This window comes from Diaporthe amygdali (genome assembly GCF_026229845.1).
Source record: "Diaporthe amygdali strain CAA958 chromosome Unknown NODE_44_length_330046_cov_65_728535, whole genome shotgun sequence".
In the NCBI taxonomy this organism is placed as follows: domain Eukaryota; kingdom Fungi; phylum Ascomycota; class Sordariomycetes; order Diaporthales; family Diaporthaceae; genus Diaporthe; species Diaporthe amygdali.
Window position 1 is genome coordinate 221,368 of NW_026517064.1, and position 15,196 is coordinate 236,563.

Consider the following 15,196-nt stretch of genomic DNA (forward strand, 5'->3'; position numbering starts at 1 on the left):
TATACCAGTATCAACAGAAAAAAACAAAGCAATCTCTTGTAGGATCACCAACCATGGGACAACCAGCCATAGGATAACCAGTGATAGGATATTCGGCCGTAGGATGACCCCTCATAAGGAATGCACTTTTCAAAAGGGTTGATCTATGCTGGCCCGGCAGATTCAGCGCAGTGAGAATAAGTTCAATGAATTCTAGAAGTCGGGGCAATCGATGAGATCAGATGGTAGACAGTGACATTGTTTCTACCAGTCTAACGCTGCTGTAATTGCTCCCTTAACATTCATTCTAATCATTTCATGACTTCCTCAGTCTTGCCCGCAATCCTTGGATCTCTAAACCAGCCACCCTCCTTCTCCACCAGTCCACCCGGCGATCCCTGTTCCACGACCCTGCCAGCATCCATGACGACCACTCTGTCAAAGCCCATCACCATCTCGAGCCTATGGCTCACCATGATGACCGTATACCCGTCGAACTCATGCAGAATAATATCATGCATAGTCTTCTCAGTCTCGGAGTCAACACTACTACTGAACTCATCGAGAATCAACAACCCGCCACCGCCCAGGCCACGCAAGCGCCGGCGCAGCACCGCCCTCGCCAGGCTGAAAAGCTGTTTCTGGCCGTGACTGAGCATGTCGTCGGCCACCATCTCAGCAAGCAGACCACCTCGGTCGTAGATAAGACCCCAAAGGCCCACGGCCTCGAGAACAGCCTGGCATTCGTCGTCGCTGGCGGCGGCAGACGGGTCGAGGTTCTTCCTGATGGTCATGCCGTCTGGGAGGAAGGCCGGGTCTTGCGGGAGGGCGATGATGCGCCGGCGGAGTGTTGAGCGATCTATTGTGTTCAGAGGGACATCGTCGATTGTTATCTTGTCCGCGCAGGTCGGGAGCGGGTCTAGCAAGCGGAGGAGTAGGAGGACCAGGGATGACTTTCCGCTGTTCGCGTGATCAAATTAGCATCTGCGTTCTTGAGGATGACTTTGTGTGCAGACAAGTCTCATCAATCACGTTCATGTACTCACCTGCCTGTACGGCCGCATATGGCGACCTTATCGCCAGGTTCAATGGTCAGGTCCAAGTCACGCAGGGCATATTGATCAAGGCCAGCTGAGCTGCTTGAAGAAGTCGGATCGCTTCATGACTGTCAGCAGTTATTCCCAAGAAGTCGTGCAGAGGAGTAAGGCAGAACTCAATTACGTACCCATACGTGGCAGAGACATCGCTTATCACAATCCTCCCCTTCTCCGGCCACGAAGCAGGCGGGACATAATGCTCCCCAGGCAGGTCTTCGGGCGCCGTGTTATCATTAAAAGATTTGAGACGGCCCACAGCCCCGATAGACGTCTCGAGCAGCGTGTACATCTGCACAAGGTTCGCCAGCGTCCTGCCGAAAGTCATGAGCGACACCATGCTGGCGCCGGTGAAGCCGGTGGTGGGGCGCAGCTGCGTCGCGAGGGTGACGACCAGCATGGCGATGACCGCCGTGACCATGCCGAGCACGAACGCCAACCAGCGCTGCACCATGCTCAGCAGATAGGCGGGCCGCTGTGAGGTGTCGAGGAGGGTGTTGTTGAAAGAGATCGACCCCTCTGTCCATCCGAATGCTCTGAGGGTGACTACGCCTTTAATAGTGTCCAGGAAGTGTGTGCTGGGAATGATAGATATTAGCGATTTACTACTGCAAGGAGTGCTTTTACGTGGAATCATACTACAATGGGCTTTTCGCCTCTAGGTCCAGCAGCCGAAGTTGACGCGACGTACGGAGGTAGAACTTCTGCACGCCGTATAGAATGGCTATCACAAAAGGATAGGTGATAACGACATAAGGCGAAGATGTAGCAATCACAATCGCCGCTCCCACTGCATTCCAGAATTCCAGGGACGTGTTGGTCAGCGCATGCGGAAGCTCGCCATCAATGAGCGTCATGTCCTGGGAGAACAGGTTCGTGACAACACCAGTATCGGTGGTGGCGAAGAAACGCAGGGGCGCGGATATGAGTGTCTTCAGAGCCTTCTCGTGTAGATTCGTGCCGGAGTTCCGAATGATGATCAGCATGCCGATGGCTACCTCTACAATCAGAGTTAGCAGAGCCAGACACTGGTATAGGGCATACAATCCGACATAGAAGGATGTTGTCCGTCTGGGGCGATTCGACGTCACGTCCTTGCTCCAAAAGTTCAGCCAGATGCTGGGCACATTGTAGAGTAATCCACATAGCATGCCGAATATAACAAAGCTGGCCAGCCAGAAACCGCCGATGCTTCGGCAGTAGTGTTTGAAGACGGCTCTGTCGCTCATCACCCCAGCCGGCTCCTCTTCATCGGGCTGAGTGGCAGGTGTCGGTATATCGGCGATGCGAGTCCGTTGGATCTCTTCCTGGCTTGGTGATGCGAGCTGCGTGCTTGTGGTACGTTGCTCAATCTCTTGACTGCAGATTTCTCCATCACTCTTGAAAAGGTCATCAAAGCGGCCTTGTTCCACAATCGTGCCATCACTACCCAAGGCAATGATGTGGTTAGCCGACGGAAGGTGTCGGACCGCATGTGTGCAAAGCACGGCCGTAGAATTCCTTTGTTTGAGTATGCCCTCAGGTCCGAAAACACGACGGAAGACGTGCCCCTCCGTGTCAGAGTCCAGGCCGCTGAGGACATCGTCCAGAATGAGCAGGTCACATTGCAGGTATAGTGCTCGTGCCAGTGAGATACGCTGTCTCTGGCCACCGCTAAGTGCGATCCCGCTGCTGCCAATCCTAGTCTGATCACCCTGGGCGAGGAGCTCCAAGTCCCGAAGAAGCATGACTGCCTCCAGCACAGCTGCGTATCTTTCCTCGTTGAAAACTGAGAAGCCGACGATGGTGTCTCTGATAGATGCGTTCGGAAGAAAGGGGACTTGTTCGCAGAATCCAACCCGATGGAACTTGGTATGCATAATTACTCGCCCTTTCACAACAGGCATTTCGCCTAGCAACGCCTTGCAAAACGTTGATTTACCGGATGCGACTGGGCCGACAACAATTGTCAAGCCCAAGGGTATGGAGCAGTTGATGTTCATGAGAGTCATCACGTCCTCGGTCCAGCCGAAGCTCGCATTGCTGATCGTGATTGCTGGCAACTCAGTGTCTTTTCTATCACGCTTCTCAGAGGGAACCACGAGGTTGGCATCTCTGCGGGAGTCCTTTCGTGCGTCTTTCTCAAGAAATGCCTGCACTCTGTCAAGGCAGGCGAATGCCGCAAGCAGCTCCGGCGCCATTTGGAAAAGGTTCGACAAAGGCTCAGAGAGCAATAAAAGGTAGGAAATTGAGGTGAAGATAGTGGTAGCATTCAAACTGCGCGTCGTGACCGCAAACGTGAAGACAGGGCCCAAGAGGACCGGCGTAAAGCCGATGGCCACGGCAACGAGGACGAAGACTCGGAACTGCCCGCCGACCTTCAACTCATCCACGCGCAGCTGCTGGACAGACTCCTCAACGGCGCCCGTCATGCCCGAGATCTTGAGGTGCTTCATATTCCCAATCACATTGGCCGTATGTCCAACGCGCTTCTGTATCCTCTGCATCCACGCCACCTGCCGCGGGCCGATGAACCGCATCATGAGGACCGAGCAAGCGACACAGATGGCGATGACGACGACCGGCGCCGCGAACGCGGCGCCGAGCTGGCGCTGGAGTAGCCAGCAGGCCACGGCAGCTTGGATGGGGCTCGCCCAGAACTCATGTAGCGACATGAGGCCCGTACGGATCCGCTCGATGTCGCTGCTCATCAGTGTTACCGCCGCCGAGTCGTCTGATGCTGATACGGGGGCCTGCGTCGTCTTATGGTATACCGCTGAAACCAAACAACCTCGGACCATGTACAACGCTCTTTCGTGCAGGTACCAATAGAGCGCGGTGGCGATGGGTATACCGGAGTAGATCAAGACGGTTGCCCCGATGAGTCCATAACCACTGTTTACTGTGGAACTTGTCTCGGGCTTCTCGAGGTGAGTCAAGAGAGTCTTGATCAAGAAAGGTTGCGAGAGTCCAAGTGCAACGAGGAATATGCGTGGAGCAACCGGCAGCAGCAGAGGGACGATCAATGCCCGACCAAGAGACTTCGCAAGAGCATTGCTTTTGCCGTTGAGTAGTGTCTCGTCGGTGTGACGAGAAAAAGAAGCTTGCAAGACCTCGGCAGATACAGTCCTGTCGAGGGCGAAGAGATCAGACAGAGTCAAAGCCTTCTTGAAGCCCGACAGGAATAGCGAAGTGAGCCAGAAGAAGGTCCCGAGCCCGTAGAGGCCGCTGGTCTCCTCTGGGCTATGGCTTTTCTGGTCCAATTGATGAAGCCAGCGCTGCTTCTGTGTCGATTCCAGCAGGATCAGAACGGCCTTCCAGACTGTAGTGGCAGTGAACAGTCGCACATAGTGGAGGTTCTGGTGGCTCAGCGCGGACAGCCACAAGGACCGGCTTTGAGCGATGTCGAAAAGAACCGTTAGTAAAAGATATACATTGAGCAGTATCGCTGGCCGGGGCGAGCGGGAGTGGTCCAAGAAGCTCAACGCCACCATACATATCGCTGCAGCGAAGGCTAGAGCAGCAGAGCTGATGAAGATACCATCGACAGCGACGAAATCAACAGTTGCGAGGACTAGGAGACCAAGCTGCAGAGCCGCATAAATCGTAGTTGCGGCCTTCCATTAAACGTCAGCCGGGGCATGATACTCTCAAGGTATGGGAAAGGCCCACAAGCTTAGCATATTGCAAGACGTCCACTCCCGCTACCGATGGACTTCGGGTGAGAAACACACTTCTTGAGATGGCAAGGGCGATGAATATTGCGGATGGCAAAATCGAAAGGACGATCCTCTCGAACGTCAGGGTAAAATCAAAGTCGTCCCGGCAGCCATGAACGCTGGGTCCGAAGGACTTATCGTCTAAGCACGCACTAGATCTCATTCTCAACTGAGTGATTCTTGCTGCAAGGACAACGAATGCTCAGCATAGCGGAGGGGGTGTTTTCTTTTGTGTAAGATTTTGAGAGGCTCGGATGGTTTAATAAGCCGGCGATAGCGTGATCCCCCACATAATGGATTGCCTTGGCAGCTACACATGCAGGTGGGTCCCCGAGAACTATGGAGGAATGCATTTTCGCCAGCCGTGAGTCGCAGGTTAATACTGGCAGAAAACTGAGAAGATACACATTCTGTAAGACCAGCTTCAGACAGGATAGACTTATGTGGGGGCGTTGCTATTTGCGTGAGTGAGGGCTTCGCACCTGGACTCATGTTGCAGCTGAGGCTGGACGGTGCATCGTATGCCCGAGAGTGTGACTAAAATGCCCCCAGTATCAGGAGAGACGTGCCAATTTTGTTTGAAGTCATTCGTACGGATCAAAGAGAACATGCCATTCTCTCTCGCTGCTTCCACGTCTTGATCGGTGAGTCTGCGCCTCAGGTCTTCAAGGAAGGACAACGAGAAGCCGGACTGCATCGCCAAAATGCTTTGAGATAATCGATTTCAGGTCTGTATGCGGTGATTGTCTCATGTAAAACTTGTGAGCAGTCGCATGTGTTTCTTTTTGGATTGAAGCGGATGGACAAGTTGTGGCACGGCACCTTCGACCTCAGGAGTAGTGGGCTCTGGTTGAGCAAATAAATTACATTTGTACTATGTCTAAAATTTGCCTACCGAAGACCTACGCTGATGCGGATGCGGCATGAAGGATCGAAAGCGAAGTCACGACAGCGAGTAGGAAACCGTGTCGGATTTTGTGACTGCGTTGCGGCTGCTTACTGAAAATTCTACCACCGACCAAAGGGGACGTGTCATGAGTGCTAGTGATTCAGTACATTGCAGGCTGATCACTTTGCACTTTTAGAGCGGCCCTCAGGCGCAGACGCTGCTCTTCTACCTCATATACTTGTTTCAGCATTATCTTCCCAATTAGAATTTGTGCGCGCTATGGATCAAGGGGCCTTGTTGTTGTATACATCGCTGATGGTTGGCATGGACGTACAAGTGATGAGCTTAGGCTAAATTACGACACGTTACAGGCTGTTCAAAGGCTCTCACAAAATCAGTTGCGGTTTTTGTTGATCAAATTGTTGCTGAGGCTTTTTGTGCCAGCACTCAAATACTTCTGGTTCATGCCTGAACGGAAGCAAAAGAACGAACAGTGTCTACTATACATTCTTCGAGCGACTTGTACTTCAAACCGAGGACCTCTACACTCTTCCGCACATCCACCTTGTATGCATCGGGTAGTTCTAAAGTTTGTCAGACCAGATAAACCAGAACTTGGGCGAGCACTTATGCTTACCTCCTCCTGACACTGTCTCATCGGGTAGACGTTCTCGATACTCTGGAAAGTTTCGGCGAATGATTCCAATGATCTGGCGGTTTGAACAATAACCGTTTGTGATGAAGAATCGTTGATTGGCGGCCGCGTCTTGCTCGAAAGCTTGCACATGAGCTGCTGCGACGTCTCGGACATCGGCGAAAATTGGATTCTAGACAGCATGTAAGGAACGCCAATTCAGCCGGGGAAAAAAAGACCTATGCCAATCTCACCGTAGTAGGGGGGGTTTCCTTCTTTGCGGCTCCAATCGTGAAGCTGCGGATGAATTGGTTCGAGGTGTTTAAGGAGTCCAAAGATGCCAGGCTCTGCACTGCAGGGCCAAAGACGAGAGGTGGCATAATGGTAGCGAGGGTAAAAGCCGGGGATTCCTCCTTGACAAAGTCCCAAGCTGCCCTCTCTGCGAATGTCTTGCTGGCTGGAACGGACAATCAGGCGAACTGAGTCGGTAAATTTAAGCTATGTAGAATGTAGCTTACCAGAGTAGCCCGCACCAGGATTCTGAAGGGCTTCCTCCATGGTGATCGGGTTCCAGTCTTCCTCGTTATAGGTATGCTCTGGCCAGAGACCCTTGGACAAGTCCATCATCGAACCGAACGATGAGGTAACGACCTGTCTCATCAGTATTGAGGAAGTTGAGTTCTTCAGGGGCGCAGCTCTTACCACGCGCTTGACAGTCGGGGCATTCTTCTTGATAGCGCCAAGAATGCCGGTGGTGCCGTTGATGGCAGGGTCGAGGAGGTCCTTCTTGATGTCCGTCACGTTGAAATGGAAGGGACTAGCTGTGTGAATTACAGCCTCGAAAGGAGGAACCGAGACCACAGCTTCATCAAAAGCATCGGCTTGAGAGACATCCGGGACGATGACAAAGTCAAGTTTGTCTTTACCATAACTGGGATGTGCCTTTCGAATGCCCTCAGCCTTGCTGGTGCTACGGACAGTCGTAACCACAGAATGACTGTATTGGATCAGCTGGAAGAACGAGCAAAAACAGCAGGAAAGGGAGTTCAGGCCAAGTAAGAAGAGATTTGGAAACAAGGCAGAGTACTTACCCCCTCTGCAATAGAGTGTGAAGGATATGTGTGGCAATGAAGCCGCTACCACCGGTAAGAAAGAACTCGTGTCATTGTGGGCGTGATTTATGGAATATGTGTGCCTTTTCCAAAGGACAAGTGGTGTGCCGATAGCAGAAGACGGTTTACATTATCGTACATGCTTGGAGAAAAAGGCAGGAAATTTATACGCGTGCGTCAGAACATGAGGAATTCGGCTGAGGAGGGAGTGCGTCGTGCTGAGGGGCGCACTGCTACGGAGTTAATGGCCGGTCGTCGGTCGTTCTGCGAAGCAAGTCTGGAATGACGCTCATGGCTAGAATCATGAGTCTTGCTGGACGGCATCTCCGAAGCAACTCGTCGGCGGGTCTCGGAAGTTCCAAGGCATTGTGTTATCAAGATAAATACGGGAAAGTTGAGGCTTGGATGCATTTTGCTTACGAGGTAAAATATGGGCCTGGATGCGCCTTGCTTATGAGCTTAAAATGTGGATCCAGATGCATCTTGCTTATGAGGTTAAAATGTGGGTCCAGCCAATAATACCGCAGTCCCCTTTGGTGAGTGTGTGGTCTCCTATCTCCGGCTCCGTAGCGGTTTTGTAGCTCACTGCATTCGTAATACCTCCAGCTGGGGGCTGAGAACTGATGCAATTTTGGAAAGTCAACTGGTAAATTGTAGATAACAAGGCTTGGTGCGACGGAAATGAGCAACATCCAGACTCATCGTAGCGTAGAGCAGTCGCATCAACTCATCGGATGAGGATATTCAATTTGTACGAGCAATCAAAAGGTCCAAAAACAGAGTTTGTGGTAAAAACAGTCTTCTACTGTACAGAACAATCCATTGACTATCAACGAAAGTCCTTGGATCTGCGGCCCACCCACACATTGTGCATCTCACAAAACACACATGAGCTCGCTAGACAACAGGATCCATCAGTCAATTCGGGCCATCTGCCCCCACCACGCGCACCTCTCATTTGCAGCCGGGTCACTTCCAACCGAAATACCCTCTGTGCTCAACACAGTCAAGGTTGCATTTTCACCGTACGTGGAGACGGCTGCAAGACCATCTTCTTGGCTTTCGGGTAAACCCCGGGCCGCGAAGCTGGTGAAGTAGTCCTGCATCACATATGCAACCGTCTGATTATTGCCCCACATCGTCAGCACAGGGAGCCCCGGGTAGGCAACGTCCGGGTTGTAAAAGGTGTACTCGACGTCCTGCGCGTGAAGCCCCGGGAGAACGTTGAACAGGTAGGAAGGATGGCTGTCGTACGCGCTGTTCAGGGCAAAGGCATTGCAGACGAAAGTGCCTTCGGCCATGGTCAGCGCGGCACGTGCAATTTGGTCTCCGTATCCCATTGAGCCGTCAAAGACGGAAGGGTATAGATCGTTGGCGATGTGACTGATTGCGTTCTCGCCAGCTGTAGGAAAGTTGGCGCGAATGAAGTCCAGGTACTCGGCATCGTTGGTGATAGGAGCGGTGAATAAAAGACCCTCATTCGAGTTCTGTCCGACCATAATTTTCACCGAGGCATCGAACCGGCCAAGACTCAGCGCTACCTTCGGGTCTTGCGTGACATAGATTCCATCAACGGATGGTCCGAACCCGTAGCTGCCATACGGTGAGGCAAATATCTGAGCGTCGTTCGCATCCATCAACTGGTCTGTTGGCAGGTCACGAGCCTCCGTCAGGCTACTGACGTTTGCAAATCGCAAAAAGTCTTGTAATCTCTGCTCTTGGGTAGCTGTAGACTGCATGGGAGTCCACCCTGGGGACTGGATGATTGCCTGTTGAAAAGGCGCAGATTTGCGGCCACCGTAGGCTGTGAGATGATGGGCGATGGAGCCACCACCAGCTGACTCGCCCATGACCGTCACACGGTTTTTATCCCCACCAAAGAGATGGATGTGCTCCCGAACCCACTCCAGAGCCAGTCTCTGGTCATGTAGTCCTGCGTTTGCTGTGCCATTGGCTTGGAGGGTTGGTCCTGCAAGGAAGCCAAACGCACCCAGCCGGTAGTTCAACGCCACGTAGACAACACCCTCTGACGAATTCGTCTGGCTCCGACTGAGAAGGCTTCTTGGGTCGTATCCATTCGTCTTGGAACCCACGGCATAGCCACCACCTTGAACGAGGCTTAGTCAAGATATTCACATAGACTTTGCAAATCTGTTCCTTACCGTAAATCCAAACTAGAACAGGAGCACCTTGACCTTGACCTGCCTTTGCAAAAACCGCTTCAGGAACCATCACGTCCAGGAATAGGCAGTCCTCATTCTGCATCGGATCGCGAGACGGCGTGGAGGAGCTGTTCGCAGACTGGCCTGCCCTAGTCGTGGCATTCGGAACAACACCAGATTGGATGTAATCAGGGACCCAGCCGATGGATTCCATCCATGGCGGGTAATTTTGTGGACATATGCGGGATTCAGAGCCGTCTTGGATTACAGATCGGTCGACTGCTGGAGGCTCCGGCGCCCTGAATCGGAGGTCTCCAACAGGAGGGGCGGCATAGCGTATGTTGGAGAAGTTGTAATACCCTTCGGCTTCCTGGGGGGACATTAGCACACTTTCTCAAACAAAGGGAAAGCCAAAGAGTTACATTGAAGGCCGCTGCGCGGTGAAGTGCATATCCTAGGTCGAGCACGGGAAGTGAGGTCGTGGAGTTCTGCGCTGTGACAATGCCCGACAGGACGACGGTCAAAGCAACCGCCCTAAAATATCGTGTAAGGCACATGATGAATTTTGATGTCGAGTTCACACTACTTCTGGATGTCTTTACAATATTTCCGAACGACTTTGAACGCGTTGAGGGACGAAACCTACCTCTTTTAAAGTCATTCTTGGTTATGGCCCTACTCAATATGACCGTGCTGTCTACAATTTACTTGATGAGTTCAAAATGAGTGTACGGCGATGCCGATGCGTAGCCCCTACCAATGTGAACCGTGGACCTCGCCCTGGACCTGGACCTGACCCTCACCGTCACGTTCACAGTCACGAACTTGATGTTTAGGGCGGAGTCCGGAGATAAGAACGGATCCGGCCAAGCCATCTGGTGTCCCATATGTCCAAGGAGTCTTGCATGTATATGGTTCCCACTTAGTTATGCTATCCCTGCGTCCCGTGAAAAAGTAAAAAAGAAAGTCAACAGCCTTCGATCAGCGTCCGAAATATAGCCGCGAGGACTGTACAGTCTTCTCCGCCAGGATGTTGCCGGATACAACTTAACGATGCATTAGTTCGCCATTAACCCGTTCAGGGGCCATGGCACTCCGCAGACGGTCATCATGATGGCTGTGTGCCGCCGCTCTGGTCGGCGCCTAAAATGTCCCAAGCATCGGCATTCCAGTCCTTGTCCACCAGAATGACACAGGTGCCAATGTTCGCAACACAGGGCCCACCATCTGACATAACTTTCGACTGTCTTTTCGTATCTGACACTTTCGCGGATGGGCTGTCATCCGAATTTTCTGGATATGAGCCCAGGACAAACAGTAGCAATTTTCGGTGCCGATTCTCTATGCCTTCTTGCTGCGTGCTAGGCCATGCACCGAGGGGCTCGCGACATGCTCGATTCAATCTCTGGACCTATTCATTTTGAGATAGTGGTTTTACTGTACACTGTGATATATGAGACTCGCTGGAGCCAAACAAGTTAAGCATCCTGATGCCGTGGAAAAATCAAGCGCTTGTCCCCTCGTTGTTCGCGCCAATAGTTGGTAGAATCAAGGAGTGTTTGGCAATCCCGAACAAGCCAGCCCCATTTTCGTAGGAACGGAATGGTGGCTTCCCAAGCCCATGGGTCAGATTGATTGCCCCAAATTACCAAATTAGGCTTCTCGCGATCATTCTCTTCGACATCAACCAAATCAATGTTGAGCTCATCTTCCTCCGCGGTGCCGCAGATGCGAAGGATGCTGTCCCTCACCTCCGGGAGCGGGAATATGTCGATCCACGGATGATGAGACACCGTCCTCTGCAACGCGGTGGGCTGAAGGCTCGGAGGCAAGGAGGCTTCATCCGGCCTGGGAGGGCCATTGTGGGCGAAAGGCGAGAGCGTGTTTTCTGCGCAGAGTGATTCAATGGTGATATTCAAGGTAGCGGCATTCTGGGCAAGGGCGTCGAGGACGTTGAGTTGCACCAGCGTCTGCAGCGCAGTGGGCCGCGGCGCCGCCAACATGTAGTCCTGATAGGCTTGCTGAGCAAAATCTGTCAACCGGCTTATCGCTCCCGGGAGCTCTAAGTGGCAACGACGGCCTGGGGGGAAGCGTTCGTAAACGAGTCGCACGAGCTGAATCACGATCCCGTCCGGTGGATGTTGAAAATGTCGACTCTGATGTATTTTCTTCCCTGTAGCACATCATTAATCAGGCTGAGTAGCTCGGCTTAAGTGACGGAACAGACTCCAGTTTCTTTGGGCAAGGCGGTTCTGCATTCGCCTCCGTTCCTTAGGATCGGTTACCCCTGTCCAGTCATCCTCTGCATTAGACGCTCTCGCCTGCTGGGCCATCGGAGCTAAGACAACCGTAGCAGAACTGCTGCTGGCAGTGGAATCCTCAGCATCGTCATTCATTTTAAAAGCCAAACGAGCCTCTTGAGGGGCACCAAAGAGCAATCTGCAGGCATTTGGTAAGGTACTAGGCAGTAATGGAAGTGGGACAGCCTTCGGCAGTCGTCCGCTTTTAATGGAGGGGGCCACGGACGCGGGCCCCTTGCATGCTGCGATCAGACGTTCGGACGCTAGCCAGAACTAATTTGCTCTTGTAGGACCCACCTGATTGCAGAAGACCAAGGTGAAGGAACTGTTTGTGATAAATACACTGATAGAGAGTAGCCGTAACACGATCTACACTTGGCTCCATTCGTGTGAGCAGCGCCTGGGTAGACTCCAAGAACCCATCCAAAGCCCATACGAAGTCAGTGATATCAACCAATGAGGAGACAACGATCACCCAATAATCCTCAGGTAAACTTCACTTTCTCCATCTTCCTGTTCTTCCTACAAATTCTGTGCTCCAATCGCAAAGTCAAAGGGACGCAGACAAAAAATGCAACTCCCTTTCCGCGCAGCAGAGTTAGCAGTTTGGATTGTGCCACTCGTGCCACCGAACCGCTCCAAGAAATTCTGGATCATAGCTTGAGCCATGCTTATCAAGTCGTCGTAGTACTAAAATCAGCACACTCATTAAAGACGAGCTTCATGACTCTCTCGGAGCTGTTGGTGGGAAGCCTGCTCATCTGGCTGTATAAGTTGGGGATTTCTCCTTGAAAATGCACACAATCTTCCGGCAATACAGCGTTGCCGATATTTTGTGTTTTCAGCTTCTACTTCGCCTCGCAATGCCGTCAAGCAGTTGAAGAGAAGCGCGCCGCGCCTTTCTTTACCGTGTCATTGTGCGGCATCATAGCGTACCAGGCGCAGCCACGCCATGACTCATGGTTCTCGAAGCATCTGATACTCTTGTAAAATGAAGCTGTACCGGAGCATAGGCACGACATTCTTGAGTATGGAAAGACACAGCTGGATGAGTGTTTCAACTGTTTGCGGTTTTCCCCTTGGCCGGTGCAGATAAGATCTTTCTCTTTTTGCCATCTAGGCGAATCATGTACGATAAAACCTGCAAATCAAAGGGATGCGAGCTTCATCAAAACATGTCTGCTTGGTCATGCACAATGGGATTCCGCGAAATTCTTATATGCACGGGCGTCCGTGAGCCTATCGGAAGGCAGGGATTATTCAAAATTCGATGGTCATCGTACTCCCTCTCCTCCGTCAGTGAGTGATCTTGAGAGCCAAGTCTTGGCCCACGTTTCGACCCAAAAAGTATGCAGTTCTCTGGCTTGAGAGGGCAGTGACGGGTGATATGCCGCGTCACGCTTTTAAATCGGCTCTTGGAAACGGTAAAAGCCTGCCAAACACACTCAGATCGTCTCCTGAGAAAGGTGGAGTGCTAATTGAAGTTGGGTTGCCTTCGGGTTTAAGCATAATTCCACCTTACGAATTCTCTTAAGACCGATGTCACAGCCTCGTTCGCGACCAGGTATGGTGGACATGATAGAGAATCCGCGGTACTACTTCGGCAACTGCTATAGAGCGTATCAACGGCATATCTATCCGAACAATCCCTGAACTTCAGCTCGTAATTGTTGCAAGGTGGAACTGCAACATCAATAGTGACGCATTTATACATGATTCCCCGTAATTGTCATGTACCGCCTCTGATAACAAAATAGTCTATCCATCAACTGACTTCCCCGTTGGTCAGTTGATATTTCGGAAAAGATTCGTGTTCAGCATCTTGACCTATCGAGTGCAGATAGGGTAGGCTTGTGAGACCATACGGACTGTGTGAACCCGTAGTCAAGAAAACACTCTGTCGATCTTGGCAGTCGCAATATTTGCGTAGGTCTTCGCTGGACATCCCAACGCTGCAACACAGGCTGATCGCCAGCCCACTGGGGAGCAGCCTTGGGGCAACTTAGTCCAAATACATAAGTAACCAACAACCCATGGACTATCTGTAGAAAACGTTGTTCATGCATCTTTCCCAGAGCACCTACGTTCTTGTACAGAAACTATCCGAACATCTTCCACCATGCAGTCATTCATGCGTGCCGTCGCCTTGGTAGGCGCATACAATGTCACAGTCATTGATGTACCCAAACCGACGATTGTGAACGGCACAGACGCCATTGTGCGCATTGCAGCGTCAGCAATTTGTGGTAGTGATCTACACAACTACCACCGGGACTTAGGCTCGCCTGAGAGTCCTCTGCGGATTGGCCATGAGGCCATTGGCTACATTGAGGAAGTTGGCGACTCTGTTGAGACGCTGGAGGCTGGCGATTGGGTTGTCATTCCCTTCGCGTTCAACGATGGTCACTACCAATACGGACCCTCAGTCGATGCACCGTTGGCGTCTGAGACCGGCATGCAAGGTAAATATATCTATTTTGACCATCCTGCGTTTGTGGAAGTGGAAGCCGTATAGAACAGGCTGCTAAATGGTCTGTATCTACAGCCGAGTATGCGCGCATTCCATACGCAGACGACTCTTTGATGCCTGTGCCCATCAATGGTAGCGCTAATGCCTCGACAATCCACGACTATCTCTTCATGTCGGACATCCTCGCCACAGGCTGGACAGCACTCGACTTTGCCGGTCTGCTTCCCGGCGACACGATTGCTGTCTTCGGCGCGGGTCCTGTGGGACAGATGGCTGTGCTCTCTGCCGGCATACGCGGCGCCTCAAAAATTTATGTCGTCGACCACGTGCAGGACCGGTTAGACCTGGCTGCCGCCCACGGTGCTATTCCGATCAACTTTGTGTTAGAGGATCCGGTAGAGGCCCTACTCCGTCTCGAACCAGATGGCATTACTCGAGTCGTCGACTGCGTCGGTTGGGAGGCCGAGGATGTGCATGGAAACGTCAACAGCAGCATCGTTCTGCACCAGGCCGGGCAGCTAGTGGCGCCGCAAGGCGGTATTGGTATAGTCGGGGTCTATGGAACTGGGAATCAGGCGCAGACTGTCGACCTCAAGCCTCTCTTCATGAGTGGTTTTTCGGTGCGTGGCGGCGTTTCCGCGCCATTGCACCTCGGTACTGAGATGCTGAACCTCATCGCCGCCGGCAAGGTGCACCCGAGCTCTATCGTGAGCGCCGTCATTGATGTAGAGCAAGCACCTGAGTATTACGCGCGGTTCGACAGGCGGCAGGAGACTAAAGTCGTTATTGAGTTTCCATGAGATTTATTCCCTGGGAGGAACCCTAAGTAATTATTACAACCTAGCGGTGATATATCAA

At 52.1% G+C, this 15,196-nt stretch overlaps 3 protein-coding genes across 3 annotated transcripts; 1 reads left to right on the forward strand and 2 right to left on the reverse strand.

Moving 5' to 3' along the window:
* Positions 1-290: 290 nt before the first annotated feature.
* J7T55_010318 (ABC multidrug transporter) lies at positions 291-10,443 on the reverse strand (the record flags this gene model as incomplete). Its single annotated transcript, XM_053134384.1, has 17 exons — positions 291-939; positions 1,026-1,136; positions 1,205-1,592; positions 1,765-4,669; positions 4,752-4,923; positions 5,254-5,478; positions 5,678-5,812; positions 6,187-6,244; positions 6,298-6,487; positions 6,549-6,751; positions 6,813-7,291; positions 7,386-7,430; positions 8,286-8,303; positions 8,358-9,513; positions 9,569-9,938; positions 9,991-10,102; positions 10,277-10,443. The coding sequence occupies 17 exons, from the start codon at positions 10,441-10,443 to the stop codon at positions 291-293; spliced, it is 7,383 nt and encodes a 2,460-aa protein (XP_052987874.1).
* A 233-nt stretch (positions 10,444-10,676) lies between these two features.
* Positions 10,677-11,964, reverse strand: J7T55_010319 (uncharacterized protein; the record flags this gene model as incomplete). Its single annotated transcript, XM_053134385.1, has 3 exons — positions 10,677-10,979; positions 11,218-11,589; positions 11,854-11,964. The coding sequence occupies 3 exons, from the start codon at positions 11,962-11,964 to the stop codon at positions 10,677-10,679; spliced, it is 786 nt and encodes a 261-aa protein (XP_052987875.1).
* A 2,023-nt stretch (positions 11,965-13,987) lies between these two features.
* Positions 13,988-15,138, forward strand: J7T55_010320 (uncharacterized protein; the record flags this gene model as incomplete). The annotated part of the gene is made up of 2 exons (XM_053134386.1): positions 13,988-14,330; positions 14,414-15,138. The coding sequence occupies 2 exons, from the start codon at positions 13,988-13,990 to the stop codon at positions 15,136-15,138; spliced, it is 1,068 nt and encodes a 355-aa protein (XP_052987876.1).
* Between the last annotated feature and the right edge of the window lie 58 nt (positions 15,139-15,196).